This window comes from Artibeus jamaicensis, unplaced genomic scaffold (assembly GCF_021234435.1).
Source record: "Artibeus jamaicensis isolate MK-2021 breed Jamaican fruit bat unplaced genomic scaffold, CSHL_Jam_final scaffold_369, whole genome shotgun sequence".
Classification (NCBI taxonomy): domain Eukaryota; kingdom Metazoa; phylum Chordata; class Mammalia; order Chiroptera; family Phyllostomidae; genus Artibeus; species Artibeus jamaicensis.
In genome coordinates this window covers 36,450,698-36,471,120 of record NW_026522042.1, presented here as the reverse complement: position 1 = coordinate 36,471,120, position 20,423 = coordinate 36,450,698, and the positions used below count along the sequence as shown (strand labels likewise).

Genomic DNA, 20,423 nt, shown 5'->3' with positions numbered 1-20,423 from the left:
GCCACATTACAATATTATCAAAGGAATTGACAAAAAAAAAGTGCTCTCTCCAGAAGTCTTCAGACCCCTAGAAGTGATTTTCAAGCCAAGTTTAGCCAAAACTGATAAAGTGGGAAGTTATATTATGTGAATAATTAATGGAAACATCTCCTTTTCACCAGAGTTTCTCAGGTAGTCAATCCAGTTCTAAACTTTATTATATTTCAGAAACTTGATCTTAAAGTAAGATTTTGAAAGTACAGAAACAATAACCATTTTGTAAAGTGAGAATTCTTGCTTTGTCAGTGATCTCACTCTCATTACAGGTGCTCTTGAACCACCCCCCCCACCTGCCCACCCCAACTGTAAACTCTATAAATGTTTCCCTGAGCAAAATTCAGTTGTGCCTCAAGGCTTTTACCAGGTAAATTATAAAGCTCATGATAGCTCTCTCTTTACTTTCCTTCTCCCAATTCCAGCTTACCATTTCCTCCTCCTCCCAATATCGCCCTCAACCTAATCTTTAGTAAAGCTTTGGAAAATCTGTTGGCATACAAAGCAGGCCTTTACTTGCTCTTTTTTTAAAAAAATTTTATTTATTTATTTTTAGAGAGAGGGGGAAAAGAGAGGGAGAGAAACATTAATGTGTGGTTGCCTCTCACACACCCCCAACTGGAGACCTGGCCTGCAACCCAGGCAATGTGCCCTGCTGGGAATCAAACTGGCAACCTTTAGGTTCACAAGCTGGCACTCGGTCCACTGAGCCACACCAGCCAGGTACTTACTCCTTTTATGGCTACCTCTGCTTTCTCAGACCACATACAGCTCAATTTTCCATATGCCAAAAGTCAGATGACAGATTTATAAGTCAGTTCGTGATGAATATGGAAGCTAATTAGCAACTTATCATCAGGGAAATAGCTTTCATTTTTGTAACCCACATACATAAATGGTTAATTATTTTAAAAGAATTGAGAAAGAAAGTTGCTTTTAAGAAAATTGCTTACATCTGCTGATCCTTTCTTTGAACTTAGTTCTGAGTTATGTATATTATCCGATGCAACTGGTAAATTGTAAAAGACTTACAGATATAATTGAATCAGAGAGTTAGAATGTACTCTAAAGATTGTCTAGTCCAATGCCCTCATTTGACTGAGGCCTGAGAGTGAACTGACTTGATCAAGTTCATACTGCTGGTATGTGGTAAGTACAACTGGATCTAGAATTTTATTGTCTGAATTCCTTGCCCAGGTGCTATATTATAATACTCTAGCACCACTCATAATATTTTTGATGCTAAGAAGGAAGGAAGTGGAGTAAATATTCTGGAGGAAGGAACAGGAAGCGCATTTCAACACTCAGAGCTGTATTTGATAGTGCAGTGTATGATGTTAATTTAAGCTGTAACAGTTGTGGTACATGATTCTTTATCTCCTACACTGGGGGTTTGAAATAAATAACTGAAACCTAACTAGTTTTTTTTTAAATTTTTTTTAAAGATTTTATTTATTTACCTTTAGAGGGGAAGGGAAGGAGAGAGGGAGAGAAACATCAATGTATGGTTGCCTTTTGTGCGTCCCCTGCCGGGAACTAGCCTGCAGGGAACTGGCCTGCAACCCGGTATGTGCCCTGACTGGGAATGGAACCGCAATTGTCTGGTTCGCAGGCCCGTGCTCAATCCACTGAGCTACACCAGCCAGGGCCTAACTAGTTTTTTTAAGCATAAAACAAATCTGTTTGTTCCCTTTGCTATAAAGATTATTTCCTTAGATGTAATGTACCACGGAAGGAGATCACATTCTCAAGCTCTTACCGTGTTCTTTGTTGACATAGGATATTTTCTTCCTAAATGCAAGTGAGAATGGTGAATTAGTTTAAAGATAACTTAAATTTTTTTTCTTTTTTGGCAGAGTACCCAGATAACTACTTATGTTGGGAAATAAATCAGCGCAGAGACCATGGTCCTCCCTAGGTTTTGAACTTCTAGTTGAAGCACTGGATTGAGTAATATAAAACATAACGATAAATGCCATTAAAAATCGCAATAAGTAAATTCAAAATTCTTTTTGTAAATTCCCTATTTAAGAAGAGATATGAACCTTGGATAAGGATGTCTTATAAAATTTTTAGTGTGACATGAAAATCAGCTGTTAGGAGAACAGCTAGAAATCCAATCGGAATCCGAATAGGTATTTTTTTCTCTTGAAGGCTCATACATAAGAGTAAAAATGCGAGAATACAAAAAAATTTTAAAGGCCATAGGTGCCTTGACCTACTACCAGAGATTTAAATGTGGTATTAATTGGCTATAATCACAAGGGTATATAGTATTGCACAGAAATAGACAAATATCTCAGTGGGGTAGAAAGAGAGAGTTCCATATCAAGAAAGGTGATATTAAGGTGACCAGGTTTCAGTTCAGTGAGGATAGGGTGGCACAACTGGCCCTCCACCTGGAAGAAGATAGAGTTAGAGCTCTCCTACCTCCCACCATAAAAGTTTCAGTTGAAGTTTCAAATATTAAAATCCTGTGGTGGACTCTGGCCAGCAGAGTCTGCCTGTTGTGGCTGACGACGAGAATGAATGCACAGGCGACAACCCTGTGTGGAAACAGGGAACAGGCACGACTACTCCCTCAAGAGGGGAGTGCCCTGACCCTGGCCTAGACAGGCTTTTATTGTTTTCCTGGGGTCTTACATCAGAGAAAGATTTATTATCTGTTACATAGAATATTATTGTCTACATTTTAGGTGCAATCAAGAAAATGAAAATAACATGCAGAGGGGAATGGCGATGAGCTCATTAGCTCTGTCCTTGGGAGAACTCATACAGGCTTTGGATATTACCTTGAAGATAGACAATACACATTTGTTGTTTTAGACCAGGGTGATGGAGTTTTCACAAGAGCAAGCCATAATAATCGTATGCATTTTCTAGGCCCAATTCCCATGGGAAAACTTGGTTTGAAGGTCTGGCTCCTGCCCACCACTTCGCTTCTGTAGGTTTTCCATACAGAGCTGAGTCACATTTGCCAGGCCAAGACAAACCGGTCCCCTACAAAATCCCTCTATAATATTAAAAGAATATTTTGATGAAAATTTTAATAAATATTTTTAAAAGAGAGTAAACCCTGAAACCATAAAGGAAAAAACTTATGTCTTTTTCCTTAAAACAATAACATTGTAAGCAACTAAACCTTCCCAAAGCTAGAGACCACGTAAAGAAATGAATAAGCTAGGAGAAAGCACTCCAACATACTTAAAGAAGGATTAGTAGTCAGTATTTCTTCATTCAATATATATTTATTGAACATGCATACTACGTGTCAGATACTATCCTCAGTGGCTGGGATATTGAACTAAGTAAAATAGACTAACTTTCCTGATTTATATGCACTTAGATTTAAATTCTAGATTTCAAGAGTTCTTAAAATTGATTAAAATTTAGAGAGACAACACAATAGAAAAGGGTCAAGTCTCGGATGAAGAAATAAAATGACTAAAGATGAAGGTAGGAATATGCAACCAAAACATAGAGATAGTATTTCTTGTACATATGCTGACAGTAGTGAGAAGAATGGGAACCCCCAGGTGTGGGCAAAGCCAAGGCAGTTGGCTCATACCGTCGTTGGTAGGAGTGTGAATTGCTGCAACTGATTTAAATATGGTGAAACTCTATAGAAATCTGTTATACCAAAGGTAAATAAATGAGGGCATGGTATTTCAGGTCGTAAAAATGAGCATACTTAATATACAACAAACTGGAAATAGCCACGTGTCCATCAGTTAGAAAACGATCAAATGAATTATGAAACTCATTTACTTGTAAGAATGGGCCAGATCTACAGGTGTTGACTTAGAAAGATATCCTTGGTATGTTAAGTGCTACAGCAAATTGTAGGATAATGTGTACAATGTGATTGATCTTATTTCTTTAAAAAGGAGGCAAACAACAGCAATGGTAACACATACATACAAAAGGAAAAGTTCTATGTATGTGTGTTTGATACATACAGAGAATTGGAGAGAGACAAGGCAGACTCTTACATATACTTTTGAATTTAATTTGTTACTATTCGCATTATTCTGTAATTAAATTAACAAGTAGAAGAACTGCTAACCAGTCTGATTACATTAATAGACTATTTAATACATTTTACTTATTGAAATTTATTTATATTTCAAAATACTGGGTTCCATAAAGCAGTGTCTTTATTGTGTTTATGTAATACATAAAGCACTATGCATTAAGTTTAGTTGATAATGATTATGATCATTCAATTAACGTAAAGTAAGAGAAAGTCTTTATTAACCTCCTTCCTTTTTCACCTTCCAATGTGCTTCAGCAGGACTAAAATGAAAGCTAGGTGTCAGCAGAGGGCTAAAAAAATTGTTAAACATACATGGACATTGTTTAATGTAAATGCTCCTAGGTACTTAGTATAATGAAATGATCACTTGAGGAGGAGACCATACAACAGGGTTCTAGATTTTACTCTGAGACTAAGTGCCTGAGTGACATGTGCCAATTTCTGGGTCCTCCTTGGGTTTTGATTTTGCCCCAAAGATTCTTTCAGCTCTAGAACAGACTGAGCTCCCTCCCCGCCTAATTTGTTTTAAAAGGTTATCCTGGAAATTATATATATTATCCTTATGTGTGAGGAATGCTTTGTCTTTTAAAAGGGCTTTCAGAGTGATCATTTCACCTGACTTCACAGTAACCTGGTGTGGTAGGTAGGCAGCTAAAGTTATATAAATGTTCATGGATTCCTCATGGGCTCTCTACTATCCATTATTTAGTTTCAGCCCACTTGCCCCAGTTTTCCTCTGTTTACATTCAGTCCCTTTTTCATCAGCTCAGTTGGTTTCCTCTGCAACCTCCCTTCTCTCTCTCTCTTCTGCATTCAACCCACCACCACAACCATCGATTCATATTTACCAACTTTCAGGTTGCTATTCTGAAATTGCGGATTGCTCTTAAGGAGGATTTTAATGAGTATTTGTGTGCACATATGTGTATGTGTGTGTTTTGTTTTAGCTTTTTATCAAACATAATATGTACAGGAAAGTGCCTAAAACATAAGTGTACAACTTAATGAATTTTCACAAAGTGAGCCCCAACACCCAGACCTAGAAATACAGCATTATCGCACTCCAGAAGTCAGTCCCTTTGCCCCTTCCCATTTTTCCACCTTCATACAAGTTAACCACTATTATCATTTCTAAACCATAGGTTAATTTTTAACTTTATGTAAATGGAATCATTAGTATTTACTTCTTTTTTTTTTAAAGATTTTATTTATTTATCTTTAGAGGGGAAGGGACGGAGAGAGGGAGAGAAACATCAATGTATGGTTGCCTTTCGTGCATCCCCTGCTGGGAACTGGCCTGCAGGGAACCAGCCTGCAACCCAGGCATGTGCCCTGACTGGGAATCGAACCGTGATTGTCTGGTTCACAGGCCCGCACTCAATCCACTGAGCTACACCAGCCAGGGCTAGTATTTACTTTTCATGTCTGTTCTTATATCAGTATTATATTTTATCTGTGTTATTCATCTATGTTATTGCATGTACCAATAGTTTATTCATTTTCACTGCTGTGTTGCATTCTATTTCATGAATAAATCACAGTTTATCTAGCTGTTCTTTTGTTGATGGACACTTAGGTTGTTTTTGCCTATGAAGTATATTGCTACTATGAACAGTGTGATTTTTGGTGACTATATCCAGCAGTGGGCAAAAGTAGGTTTGCAGTTGTTTATATGGAAAATAATACAATAATTAATAAGCAATAATAAAACAAGAATAAGCCTTATGTCTTATGTACTCACAACTATAAATTTACTTTTGCATCTGCTGTATATGTATTTCTTTTTTTTTCCCCCAGTTTGGATGCGTTTTATTTCTTTTTTTAAAATATATTTTATTTATTATGCCATTATAGTTGTTCTATTTCCCCCCTTCATTCCCCTCCACCCTGCACACCCCCTCCCCCACCATTCTCCCCCTTTAGTTTATGACCACGTATCTCAAATTCTTTAGATTCTATATTTCCCATACCATTCTTGCCCTCCCCCCTATTTTCTACCTACCATCTATGCTACTTATTTTCTGTACCTTCTCCCCCCTTCTCCTCCCACTCCCCTGTTGCTAACCCTCCATGTGATCTTCATTTCTATGGTTCACTCCTGATCTAGCTGACCTCTTAGTTTGCTTTTGTTTTAGGTGTGGTTCTTAATAACTGTGAGTTTGCTGTCCTTTCACTGTTCATCTTTTTTATCTTCTTTTTCTTAGGTAAGTCCCTTTAACATTTCATATAATAAGGGCTTGGTGATGATGAACTTCTTGAATTTGATCTTATCTGAGAAGCACTTTATCTGTCCTTCCATTCTAAATGAAAGATTTGCTGGATAGATCAATCTTGGATGTACATCTTTGGATTTCATGACTTGGAATAGTTCTTTCCAGCCCCTTCTTGCCTGTAAGGTCTCTTTTGAAAAATCAGCTGACAATCTGATGGGAACTCCTTTGTAGGTGACTGTCTCCTTATCTCTTGCTGCTTCTAGAATTCTCTCTTTCATTTTAATCTTGGCTAATGTAATGATGATGTGCCTTGGTTTCTTTCTTCTTGGGTCCAACTTTTTTGGTACTCTCTGAGCTTCTTGGATTTCCTGGAAGTCTATTACCTTTGCCAGATTGGGGAAATTCTCCTTTATTATTTGTTCAAATAAGTTTTCTACTTGTGGCTGTTCCTCTTCCCCTTCTGGTACCCCTATAATTCGGATGTTGGAACATTTAAAGATGTCCTGGAGGTTCCTAAGTCTCTCCTCATTTTTTTGAATTTTTGTTTCTTCATCCTTTTCTGTTTGGTCATTTTTTTCCTCTTTCTGGTCCACTCCTTCGATTTGAGTCCTAGTTTCCTTTCCATTACTATTGGTTTCCGGTGCATTTCCCTTCATTTCAATTAGTTTAGCCTTCATATGTTCCTCTAATTTGTGACTATAATCAACTAGTTCTGTGAGGATCCTGATCACCAGTGTTTTGAACAGTGCATCTGAAAGTTTGGCTATTTCTTCATTGCTTAGATTTATTGGCTCTAGGGTTCTAAGTTGTTCTTGAGCCATGTTTTGATCTGTTCATGCCTGTTACGTACAAGGAGGTGTTCACCAGGGCGGGGCCACCCAGGTCTCTGGTTTGTGATGCTGTATGTGGGGGCGGGGTCAGAGAGGGACAATGGCGGTCCCCTCTGCCACTTTCCTCCACTGGGGCCTGCACGGTCTGTCTCACCTCTTTGCTCTTTCACCGGTTTATCTGCGCTCGAATGTGTGACTGTGGTCAGCCCTCAGTGAGTCCACCGCCTTGCGCCCTCAGTGGGTCCACCCGCTACTCCACACCTGGGCTCTGCTCAGAACTGCCAGTGCACCTGGGTTGCGCACCTGGGTTCGCGCCCAGGTTGGTCTGGTGGATTTTTCCTGCCTGACTCTGCTGTGCTGCTGGCTCTGCCCCTCTTACTGGTTTGGCTGAAGGATTTGTTGTTGTCAGACTTCCGTGTAGTTCAATTTTCTGTGGTTTGACTGTGTTTTTGTTGCTACAACTTTGTTGTTTTTAAACTTGGTTGTGTGAGAAGGCGCAGTGCTTCCATCTACACCTCCATCTTGGCAGAAGTCTTGTATATGCATTTCTAATGTATATCTACTTAGCAATGAAATTGCTGCGTTGGAATGTGTGCATATATTTAACTTTTATAGATACTGCCAGCCTGTTTTCCAAAATGATTGTAATGATTTTTATTTCCTCCAGCAATATGTGAGATTTCCAGTTGCTCCACATTCTTAACTGCACTTAGTATTGCTTTTTTCATTTTAGCCATTCTGTAGGTTCGTAGTGCTATTGTATGGTGGATTTCTTTTGCATTTCACTGATAATCAATGAGATTGAACAGCATTGCATATTCTATGGTAAATTCAGTGATAAATTTGGAGATGCTTTTATGTGAAGTGCTTGATTAAGTCTTTTTCCATTTCTCTGCTGGAGTTTCTGTCTTTTCCTTCTTGATTTGAATATTTTGTTTTGTTTTAGAAACTCTGGTTATATGTTATCCTACTGTGGCTTGCCTTGTTTCTGTATGTTTTTTTGAAGAAGTTAAAAAAACTTAAATCTGGACCACCATAATTTAGAGCACTGCTAATAACAATATCAAATGAAATAAAAAGATTAATATGCACAAGGCAGAAAGATGTATGAATTTTGCCAGGAGGAAGACATGGTTGGGAGTCAGAGTGGAATTAAATGGCATGAAGTTGGAAGTGATTTTTAAAAAAGCAAGAAAAAGTCAAAGATCGATTACACATTTGCTTATTGAGTACCTCATGGGTGCTGTGCATTGTGCTACATGTCCAGGGCACATGCCGTTGGGCAGCAAGCTCTTTGGAAGTCTGCCAGGTGTGATCTGAAACTGGCCTCCATACATGGAGGGCAGGGAGAGTCCAAAGAAAAAGGCAGACCACTCAAGATTTGTCAGTGGTAGGTTTCATAAGCAAGGAAACTTACATATGAGGGTTGTCTCGCGTGGCTGCAAGACAAATAGTTTTCTGTACCCTACCAAATCATAAAAGTTTATTGAGGTCCTAACTGGGTTTAGTCATGTACACAGTCCATATAGTCTCTTGACCACATTTCTGTCTCAAGGCTGTGTCTTCGGAGCAGCTTCCAGGAGCAGGGACAGCAAGTGGGAACATACATTCCATGCTCAGGGGCAGGTGGGGGAGTCTCCAATAGCTCAGGTACAGCTCATGGGTCCAAGCAGTGGTCACATCTTCTCTATGACCTTCCCTAACACGTTGCACAAACCCTGCCTGCTTCAGCCCTTTAAGCACCTGGTGTCTACTCAGGAATTAGTAGTGCGGCTTAGAAAGCCATCGAAGATAGAAGAGAAATGGGTCAGTAGTTGCAGAGGTGACTGGGCAGTAGAGAGTGAATGTATGAAGAGAAACCTGGAAGAAAAGGCCTGATCAGAAGGGAAAACAAGGAACCACTGTTGGGCAAAATAAAAAGGAAATCAAAATATGCTAAGATCAAAACTATAGTGGAAAGAGAAGAGCAAAATCAGAAAATCTGATTTCAGTAGGAAGGGAGGTAATAAAATTCACAGTTTGTGAAGTGATATACTAGAAAGAGAAAAGTGCAAGGAGTAGGAATGCATATGAGAGTAAGACTGAGCTTTCAGGACTTTTAGGAGGGTGGGTGGGAAGTTGGGGTGACTATGTAGGAAGACACTGTATATGAACATTTCGTTTATTATAGGGATGGCTGATGAAGATATGAATGCCTAGACTTATTGGTTTGTTTGTTTGTTTATTTATTTATTTATTTATTTATTTATTTATTTTGTTTTCTATATCTTTTAAAAATATATTTTATTAACTATGCTATTACAGTTGTCCCAATTTTTCCCCTTTGTCCACCCGCCCCACCTAGTACCCCCACTCCCTCCAGCAGTCCCCTCACTTAGTTCATGTCCATGGGTTCTGCATATAAGTTGTTTGGCTTCACATTTCCTATACTATTCTTCACCTCTCCTTGTCTATTTTGTACCTACCATTTATGCTTATTCCCTGCACCTTTTCCCCCGGTTTCTCCTTCCCCCTCCCTGCTGATAACCCTCCATGTGATCTCCATTTCTATGATTTTGTTCCTGTTTTGGTTGTTTGCTTAGTTTGTTTTTTAGATTCAATTGTTGATAGTTGTGAATTTGTTGCCTTTTTAAGGTTCATTGTTTTCATCTTTTTTTTTCTTAAATAAGTCCCTTTAACATGTCACGTAATACTGGGTTGGTGATGATGAACTTCTTTAGCTTTACTTTGTCTGGGAAGCACTTTATCTGTCCTTCCATTCTAGCTTTGCTGGACAGAGTAATCCAGGTTGTTGGACCTTTCTTTTCATCACTTTGAATAAATACTTCTTGCCAGTCCCTTCATGCCTGAAAAGTTTCTGTTGAAAAATCAGCTAACAGTCTTATGGGAACTCCTTTGTAGGTAATGCTCTGCTTTTCTTTTGCTGCTTTTAAGATTCTCTCCTAATCTTTAACCTTTGGCATTTTCATTATGATGTGTCTTGGTGTGGTCCTCTTTGTGTCCAACTTTTGGGATTCTGTGCTTTCTGGACTTGAATGTCTATTTCCCTCACCAACTGGGGAAGTTTTATTTCATTATTTTTTCAAACAAGTTTTCAATTTCTTGCTTTTCCTCTACTTTTTTTGGCATCCCTATGATTCAAACGTTGGTACATTTGGAGATATCCAAGAGTCTCCTTACACTATCCTCATTTTTTTTTGAACCGCATTTTCTTCTTGCTGTTCTAGTTGAATGCTTTGTTTTCCTTGTGTTCTAAATCATTGATTTGAATCCCAGCTTCCTCCCCTCCACTGTTTGTTCCTTATAGATTTTTCTTTATTTCACTTCGTGTAAACTTCAGTTCTTCCTTTGGGTCTTTTTTATGCGGCGGCTGCACTCAGTGAGTCCTTCGAACATCCTGATCACCAGTGTTTTGAACTCTGCATCTGATAGGATGGTTATCTCTGTTTCACGTAGTCCTTTTTCTGGAGTTTTGTTCTGTTCTTTCATTTGGGCCATATTTCTTTGTCTCCTTGTTTTGGCCACCTCCCTGTATTTGTTTCTGTGTATTAGGTAGAACTGCTTTGACTCCCTATCTTAGTAGTGTGGCCTGTTGTAGAAAAGGCACCTATAAATTGTGTGGGGTGGAGCCTTAGGTAGTTGCTAGTGTGGGGCAACCTGCTTCACTGTCCTATGTGGGGTGATGGCTCTGAGAGGGGACAGTGCTGCTGCCTGGCTTCTGAAGGTTTGCCTGGCACTTGCCCTCTTCCTAGTCACTTCATTTACTGGTAGCAACTGGTGCCCTTCCAGCTGTTGCCCTGGTGCTGAATCCCAGAGGGGTCTGCATTCATTGCAAGGACGTGTGGGTCCTTCAAGCAGAGTGTCCTGAAAATCTGACAGTTTCTTTTGATGCCCCAACCCCCACTGGTTTTGATAGCCAGAAGTTACAGGGATTTCTCTCCCTGGCACTGGAACCCTGGGCTGTGTTGTCTGGCTTGGGGATACAATTTTGCTCACTCCCAAGGTATCCCTCCTGATTTTTATCCACCACAAGTGAATGTGGGACTGTGCATCCTGCCGCCACACCTATCTGCGCCATATTGTGGCTTCTGGGTCCCTCCTCCCATCTTTGTGTCTCTGCCTCTCCTGCACATCTGGATGAATGTGGCTTCTTTAAATCCTTGGCTGTCGGATTTCCATACGGCTTGATTTTCTGCTGTTTTTTTGTTTCGAGGGTTAGTAGTACTTCTTTCTCTGGTTGTGTGAGGAAGTGAAGCTTCTTTACCTACACCTCTATCTTGTAGATTTCTTTTTAAATAGGAACATATTCTGCAGAATTTTAAAACATATTTTCACATTAGGCACTATATCTTTTTTCCTTTCCTCATGTAATGCGTTTCGTGGAATAAACAGTAAATAATTACCAAGTGAGGTCAAGTTATATTAAACATAGGGCTCCAAGAAGTGAATTAAGCATATTGGGCTCAGTTTGCTATTATTTTTGATCACATGTTTCTCAGTGTAAAAATTTATTAAGTTCACATAATAGGACAACTTGGTAGCAATATCTCCAGTAGATTTTTATTGAAGGAATAAATTCATTTTCAAAAATTACTTTTTCTTTAGACCGTGAAGCTTGTAAGTACATAGTTTTCAAAGCTCTGTGACTAAGGCAATCCTCTGAATGGAAAAATTGTATTTGTTGTCTTAAATATTTTGGATTCAATAACCTTAAACAAATCAGTTGATGACAAAGTGCCTTCTCTTTTTCCTCCCAGTGGAATGAAACAGTGGAGCTTTTCCGTGCCGGGATGCCCTTACGGAAGCATCGCTGTCGGTTCAAAAGCTACGAACACTGCTTCACAGCGGCCGAAGCGGCTGATTGGCTGCACGAGCTGCTGAGGTGCAATCAGAACTTTGGCCCTGAAGTGACCCGTAAACAAACGGTGCAGCTGCTAAAAAAATTCCTGAAGAATCATGTTATTGAAGACATCAAGGGGAAATGGGGTCAGGAAAATTTTGAAGACAATGGTCACCTGTACAGGTAATGCCAACTTGTAAAGTCTGAAGGGGAGGAGTATGGAGAGGCTGGGTGCATCTGGTCGGCATCTGCTAAAACTTCTTATGTGAAAAAAAATTCACCTTGTCCCTTGGAGGGATGCTTCTCCTGTGAATCTCTTGTTATGATGAAACCAATTGAAATATTTCTTGACTCCATAGAGCACCCATAGCAGTCTTCTGTTGCACTGGCTTTTCAGTAAGGGAATCTTTTCATGCATTTTGCATGCCTGAGAGGATGGCCGTATAGCCTAGTACTTGTTTTAGGGAATCTGAAAAGGGTTAAACAGTAAGTCTGGGTTGGTCTTTGAGAGCAATGAGAAGGTGTATATTCAAGGGCACTAGTGGCAGAGTGGGTCTGATCTTTAGGCAGAACTCAGGGTTCATGTGAAAAATTGTACTAGAATTTCCTGATGTCTCAGATGAACTCTGGCAGTGCATGCATGCTTTTCCTCAAACATTGTTACTCATATTTCAGTGCTTTTTTTTATGTTTGGACACCACCAGATAATTGGAGGGAAATGGATGACTCTCTGCTCATACTTCCATGCCCACTGCTTGCTGGGCTGTTATTGCTGGAGGTGGAAGGAACCTGCCTAAGATTCAGGGAATGGGAGAGTACTAAAGAGGAATGAGGTCTCGTGAGTCCAGAAAAGAGGAATTGTTGCATTATCTACAGAGAGGCCCATGAAGGTGCTAAGAAACTGAGAGGGATTTTTTTTTTTAATGGAGAATATGGACTCGGTACTTGCTTCCTTTTACTCCAGAAAAATAAGGAATTGACTCTTCGTTTGTATTCAGATCTAGTCTGCCTCTAGCTCCTAATCTCCTTCCTTGTAATTTAATGAAGGCATTTTGGGAGTGACTGGGAAACCTGGGTTTGAGTAGAGAAAACCTAACTCTTTCCAACCTGAACATTTCTTTGGCTTCTTTGAGACTAGCTGCTGAGAACAGTTGCAGCGAAGGCAAGAGTGCCAAGGCCAAATCAGACGTTGCTGTATGTTTAAGAATCTAATTTCCTCATAGCGTCTCATCAGCAGTCTTCAGCTTCTAGATATCAGTTCATTTTTGTCCACTTGGCCGTTATTTCTGGCTTGCTGATCCAACTTTTAATTAGGTGTGATTTTAGCCTATTCATAGTGCTCATTAGCCTCAGGCAGCAGAAACACTAGCCCTGGCTCCACGTGCTGTACTTCACTGGGGATTCTTCAGGGGTTATTTCTCTCGGAACACCAGTTGCTTGTACCTCATCGATTTAGCCAGCACACTGCTGAAAGATTCTCTGGATGAGCAGTTCAATCTGTTCTATTGGGGACCTTAAATTGGGGCCTTAAATTGAGTCCCATGAAGCTTTAAGGGCCATCAGATCTGGAAATAGGGTCATGCTGTAGGGTCCTGCCCTATTTGTACCTCTAGTGAAAGAAATCTGAACTTACATTGGTTTAGATATGTGGCCCTTTAGTAGTTTTCAGTGGGGAACTGTTTCAGGAACCTCACCTTCAAGTTGATGGACTGCTAGTTCCCTCTAGTGGACATTGTTTTAATAGTCGAGCTGAGCATGTGTGCCTGTGGTTTTGTTTTTCTTTTGTTTTTGTTTCGAGTCTTAGATTCTTGGCCTGTAATAGTTGGATAAGTTCGCTGGCCTTCCAGGGCATCATATTTTCATCTATAAAATGACAGGGGTTGCCCAGGCCTGGTGGTTCAGTTGGTTGGAGCGACGTTCCACACACCAAAAGGTTGCGGGTTCGATTCCAGTCATGGCACATAACTGGGTTGCAGGTTTGATCCCTGGTTGGGGCGTACACGGGAGACAACCAGTAGATGTTTCTTCTCCCTTCCTCTTTCTCAAATCAATAAACATATCCTCAGGTGAGGATTGAAAAAAAAGACAATTTAAAAGAATCACGGGTGACCTAGATCTTTAAAGACTTTCTAAATTCCAAACTTTTATGGTTCCACATATCAGGCACATAATCACATATTTCTCACTCCAAAGCAGTGGAGAAGATAAAAAAGAAATGTAACATGATTTTTTTCCTCCTTAACTTTGCCATCTCTTTTGGGAGAGTACATATGTGTGAAAAAGAGAAGTAGCAGAACCAAGGCAGTATTTCACTAATTAACCCCAAATGAACCTGTAACGAACAATAAATTTGCTGTTGTGTTTTACCTGTATAGTGTTTTGGTCATTAAAATTTTGTCTCTCTGATTTTAATGTTTCATTTTGCGTATTTTGTGAAGGTAATACTTTCCATGTGATTCACAACTTACAAAGTACAAAAAAGTATCTGCAATAAAAAGTCTCACCTGGCTTATGTGGCTCTGTTGGTTGGAATGTCATCCCGCAGACTGGAGGGTGGTGGGTTTGATTCCTAGAGAGGGTTCAGTCCCTGGTCACTGCGTGTTTGAGAAGGCATCCGATTGATCTTTCTTGCATTGATGTTTCTCTCCCTCTCTCCTTCCCTTCTCCTCTCTCTAAAACCAATAAGCAGGTCCTCAGAAGAGGATAAAAAAAGAAAAAAAGAAGTCTCCCTTCCACCTTTCTTTTCCAGCCACCCCGTTCCCTTCTACAGAGGCACCTAATGCTATTTGTTTCTAACAGTGTCTTAAAAAATTATGAACCTGAAAGTCTTTCAATGGGGTAAGCTCATTCCAGTTGCCACACTTCCACCGTTTCCCTACACAATACCAGACTATACCATGACTATGTTGTCTGTCTGGCCAGTGCAGGAATTGTGTCAGACCTGCCTGGTGAAGAGGGGAGTGTTTTAAGACCTCATGGAGAGGGAGAGGGAGGACTTCAACCTGAGTCCAGAGGATGGGGTGGGGTCTGAATAATAAGGGATGGGAAGGGAGATATTTTAGGTGACAAGACTGGTAAGACCAAGGCCCTGGGAGGTGCTGTCAGCTTCTCCGGGAGAGGGAGGAGGAGACCGGCCTGGCTACAGAGGAGGTTTTAGGTCAGGATGTCATAGAGATACATTTGATAGAGTTTCTGAAATACATGGGTATGAACTGGACTTTCATTTTACAAAAGCAAGACAGTCAAGGTGTTTTGAGTAGGAATGACATCTGTGTTCTAGAATAGAGTTAATTAAATAGTAGTAATGGGATAGACATTTGACTTCTTTTTTTAAATTGCTAAGCACTCTAAACTTTCCTATTTTGTGGGATTCCTGTTTGTATGATGCATGGTGGGAGGCAGAGCCCTGTTCCCACCAGGGGAAGCCTCGATAAGCAAGATTCTCCCTCTTCCTGCCCCAAGCAGTTCAGGTGCACGCACATGTCCTACCCTTGCAGGTAGTATGTTCCCATCTAGGACTCTGCATCTTGAGTGAGGGATGCAGAGAGGAGGGGACAGCTTAGAATTCCTTGAGATGGCAGAGGCGGCCTGCAGGAGCAAGGACGGAAGTACAGAGAGGCTGAGACATCCAGAAGCCATGGTGCCAGCAATGGCTTTCACACTAGACTGCCACTGGCAGTGTGTGCTGCTGTGACCTCCCTTTCCCCTTTGTTCTGCCCCCCCCCCCCTTTCTAATCCTGGTTCTCAAGCTTTCCTATTGACTTGGTGACTTATTTGGATGTTTTCAAGTTTCTTTCTGGTTAAATTAGCCAGCATTGGTTTCTGCCCCCCAGCCCTCAGACTGCTATAACAAGCAATGCCTGTAGAGGGAGCAAAACTGGGGCACTTTATGGGGCGTGGGAAATCGTGCCAGGATTTTTCTGTGTATGTGGACTGTCCAAAAGCTAAGCAGCAGATCAGACCTGGGCTGTTGCAATCAGTGGGAGGGGATGCATTCCTGCTGAGGACCCTGGTGGTTCGGAGGCAAGGAGCACAGTCCACTGGGGGTAAGTAGATGGCTGTTACACTCGGGTCTGGGCTGAAAGTTCTGTGTTGGGCTATGAGGTCCAGCCAGTTCTGAGGTTACATTACCTCTTTGGATGTGGAAGATGCCAGTGCTTGTAGGTGTGTTAAATCATGCACTGAAATAGACTGTCCTTGTTACTGAACGAAAATGGTGTTTGGCTGCCTGCTGTTGAACACAGGCATATTCCAAAGACAAAGGCTGGTGGGAAAGGAAGGAGGTCTTTATTAAAATGTTGCACCTTTTGGGGGGACAGGAGACTCCCAACTCCAGGCACCCCTCTTTTGAAAAACACAGGAAAAAAATTGTTCTCGAAAGGACTGGAACCCAAAACCACGCCCAGAAATCCTGCTCCACCCTCACCTGTTCTTCCGAGCACAAGGTTGCCAGGCAGACTGCTCTCCAGCTTCAGGTTCCCTGGAGTTGGGAACTTGAACCTCTAGGAGCAGGCCCAGCGCTGCCGCTGCCGCTGCCGCTGCCGCTGCCGCTGCCGCTGCCGCTGCCGCTGCCGCTGCCGCTGCCGCTGCCGCTGCCTGGGGTGGGGTGCGGGGGTGCGGTGGGCGCTCTGTCTGCGGATCCCAGACAAAGAGAAGGGGTGAGTCTGTGCCCTCCCCCATTTAAATCCCCCCTCACCCCTGTGCAAGCTTCTGTGTGTTCCGGAAGGGTCCAGCTCCCCAGTCAGCCCTGTCCTTTTCCCAGGCTAGACTGGCAGGTCAGCGCCGCACTCTGCTGCCGTCTTCCAGAAGGGATAGGAGGGCTTCTCCTGTCAGTCATCCTCACTAGCCTCACGCAAGGCAGGGTCCCCTCTGGTCACCTCTCTGCCCGGAAGTCTGTCCTTATGCACAGCACTAGCAGCGGGGCTTCACCCCACCTATCTCAGGCGTTTCCTGTGACCCCTCTCTCACCCCAGGGCCTGGCCAGATCTGCCTGTATCATCCTCTCTAAGAAATAGTTCCTGGTTACTGATGAACTTCTGTTTTGTAATATTTTTAAAGGCTTTTGATGATTAATTTGTAAAAATTTCAAACCCATGACTTACCTTTCTATCCTGGCCCTTCATTTGTGGTCTTAGTTCCCACGTTTCATGTCCCCTGTCACGTTTCTGTGTCCCTTCCCTTTATATTTATTTGTCAGAGCCTCTCTCTCGGTCTTTGCCAACTTGCCCTTGGAAATACTCTCTTCTTTAATCTTTGCCTAGGTTTCTTTCTTGCGAATTCATGATACCTGGTTATTATCATTAATAGGGAGTGGAGCAGTGGAAGCCAGAAAAAGCAGAGGAGTGTGGCTCACTAAAGGGCCCCGTTTTAAATGAAGAGAAGGTGGGTTGAGCAGGAGTACTTCTCAGATACCATTAATTGGGAAACAAAATAATCAAGATCACGTAGGTATCGATCAGTTTTTCTGTTGATCCCAAACCATGAGTTTCCGAGGGGAGTGAGAACTTGCCTTGAGATGCAGGTTACATATAAGACGAGATTTATAAAAGTCCTTGAAAGGTGAGGGTGTACCATTCTCTGGATTGGAGGAGTTAGTACGTTTGCAAAGTAGAAGTGGGAAAGGCCAGGAAAATGTTTCATGTGAGTATCAGAAAGCACAGTCTGTTTAAGCATTTACATGCAACTGATGTCCAGCTAGCATTTCACCAGTTGCATGGCTAATACTTACGTTCTGGCTTTTTCTTAGAGCCCTTCTGTGTTTGGGGGTCAGTGTTAGTTAGATCCTCACATATGCTGCTTCTCCCTGTCCCCCCCCCCCACCTCTTCCTTTCTCAAGCATTATGGGGTGCCTACTCATGCCAGCCACACTGCTAAACACTTTAGATGCATGACTATCTTCAGAGTTAAAGTCTAGAGAGGCGGACAGATACATTAGAATTCATTGTCACAAATGCTATCATGAGGATGCGAATTCACTGCTGTTGGAGGACTGGGGAATCAACTCTGCTTGAGTATGTCAGAGAATATTTTGCTTCTGCGGGGACTCTTAGGTGGAGAATGGATGCATCAGCAGGTGCCTGTCAGGCAAGGGAGGGCGAGGGGTCGGTCAGGGTAAGGGAACTTGCTTGTAAATAAAGCCTGTCCTCCTGTGATCAGGAGTGAGGTTAAATGATCATGAGTGAGGTTAAGTATGTAAGGACATGTTGCCTGTCGTTATGCAGGGTGTGATGGTAGATAAGGTTGCGAAAGGCTTTGCTTTTCTCTGTGTCCTTCTCACCTAGCCCAGTGCCTCATTTGTTGAGAAAGAAGTTCAGAAAGATTGGTAAGTGGAGAATCTCCTTTTTACTGGGCAAGAGTTAAGCAATAATCACCCCATCTCTGTTCCTGAGTTAAAGTGGCTCAGCCACATCCCACATCAAATGAGCTGTGGTTAAGTATGACACAAGCTCAGGGATTCAAGGGCCTTGACAAGCACAGGTTCAGAGTGAGGCAAGCAGGCCTGGGTTGGAATCCCAGCTCCGAGTTACTGCCACCCATGTAGTCTTAGGCCAATTGCTTACACTCTGAACCTTCGTGTCCTCTTCTACAAAGTAAGGATGCTCACATTTCTGTCTTGAGGGTATCTTTGGTCCAGCTAGCCCAGGGCTCGGCACACTTGTTTCATAAAGGGGCAGTTTGCGGGTCAGACAACCTCAGTTGCAGCTGCTGGACTACTGAGCACATGTAAAGGGTTGAGTGTGACTGTTCCAGGATAACTTTACTTATTAAGTGAAGTGGTGGGAATTGGCCTGCGGGTCATGCTTGCTTGTTCCTGCACGAGTCTAAGTTTCTTGAGGGCAAGAACTGGTATTAATTCTTGTATCTCTATTATCCAATGGTGTCAGATATGTATGTGGTAGACACATTGTTGGAAGTGATGTGAAGTCATCACACACAGATGAGTGCAAATTACTAGAAGATTCTGTTAGTTCAGGCCCTTGGAGAAGAGAAGGAGATGCCAAGATGGACCTAGGTAATGGACGTGATTTAATGCCAGGGTTCTGGGGCCCCTAAAACCCTGGGGGCCCCTGGAAAGGATAAAGGGGAAAGGAACAGAAATTGGGGTGAGCCTTCATGTTGTGATGCAGGGCTGACCTCTGTGCAATAGAGAGGGAAAGAATTGGGTAGGAAGGGGCTCAGCCCACAGGGTGCAGTTCTGAGGAAGTCTTGGCCAGGCTGACTGGGGAGTCCTTGGGTAGAGGTGACCTGCTGGAAGAGTCCTGTCTTCTGTTAGGATTGGCTTGGCCTCAGAAGCCCCACTGTGCTCATGCATATGCTGGAAGCTTCCTGGGAGAAGCATGAAAGACAGGTACAGCAGCTAGGAGCTGGAGTCTGTTGGGTTCTTGAAGGGAGACATGGGCTTTGCACCTCCATGGCTGGCACAGTCCCTTTCTTGTGCTGCCCAGATCTGCTTCTCCACACACGTTCATGGGGCTTCCTGCAGCCATGTCTAGGAGAAGGAAACTACTAGGAAGAATATAGACCCTTTTATGGGTCTCATGGCTGCAGCTGATGTTCGTCCTTTCCCTCTCCACTCTCCACTGTAAATTTCCTCGCCTTCACCTGTCACCTGGCAGGCTTTGGCTGGCTTTCCTGATTGTGTGACCCAGAAGTTAATTTCTGAGACTTGGAACTCCTGATAACCATGCACTTACTTACTGGGCTGGTGTTTCTGCACATGCTCCGTCACAGTTACAGTGGGACAAGGAGTACCAAGAGCTGCCAGAGATATCCCTCCTCATCGGGGTCAGAGCAGCCGCTCCTCTTCGGCTGGTTGGGATCGGTTACTGCTGCTGAGTTCGCAGTTGCTCTTCTTGCCTGCTGCTCCCTGCCACGAGGAGTCCAGAGTGCCCTGCTATGTTCTCTGGCAAGAGTACTCGCTCTTTAGGGGAAGGGGGCTCTAGTTGTGGGAATAGGTCACTGAGGAGGGGCCTGAGTGAGGCGATTCCTGCTTCCTCCCCATTGTTACTGGCCAGTTTCATGTGTGTATGAGACGTAGCACCACACAGAGTCCTGTATGTCCAGCTTGTCTCCAGGACAACACTGTTTTGATTTAGTAGGTTTATATTAAATCTTGAAATCTGTTAGTGTGTCCTCTAACTTTGTTCTCTTTCAAAATTGTTTTGGCTATTCCAGTGCTTTGACCTTGTCATATATGTTTTAGAATCCACTTGTTTATTTCTACAAAAATTTCTGTTGAGATTTTGAGTAAAATTGTGTGGAATCTGTATATTATTTTGCAGAGATCTGGTGAATTAACAAAATTGAGTCTTCCAAATCATGAATATGTACATCTTTCAATTTATGTAGGTTTTTAATCTCTCGGCAGTGTTTTGTAGCTTTAAGTACCAGACTCTGCAACAGAAGAAAATGTATAAACTACGTAGGACTTCTAAAAAAATGTACATGATTTACATTTACAGGAAAAACTA

At 42.1% G+C, this 20,423-nt stretch overlaps 1 protein-coding gene across 1 annotated transcript in view; it reads left to right on the top strand.

Moving 5' to 3' along the window:
- The window catches only part of DEPDC1B (DEP domain containing 1B), a 73,656-nt gene that overhangs the window by 2,643 nt on the left and 50,590 nt on the right, over nt 1-20,423 (top strand). The window contains exon 2 of the mRNA XM_053657172.1: nt 11,870-12,135. Within this exon, the coding sequence (XP_053513147.1) occupies nt 11,870-12,135 (266 nt within the window). The remainder of the gene's footprint in view (nt 1-11,869; nt 12,136-20,423) is intronic.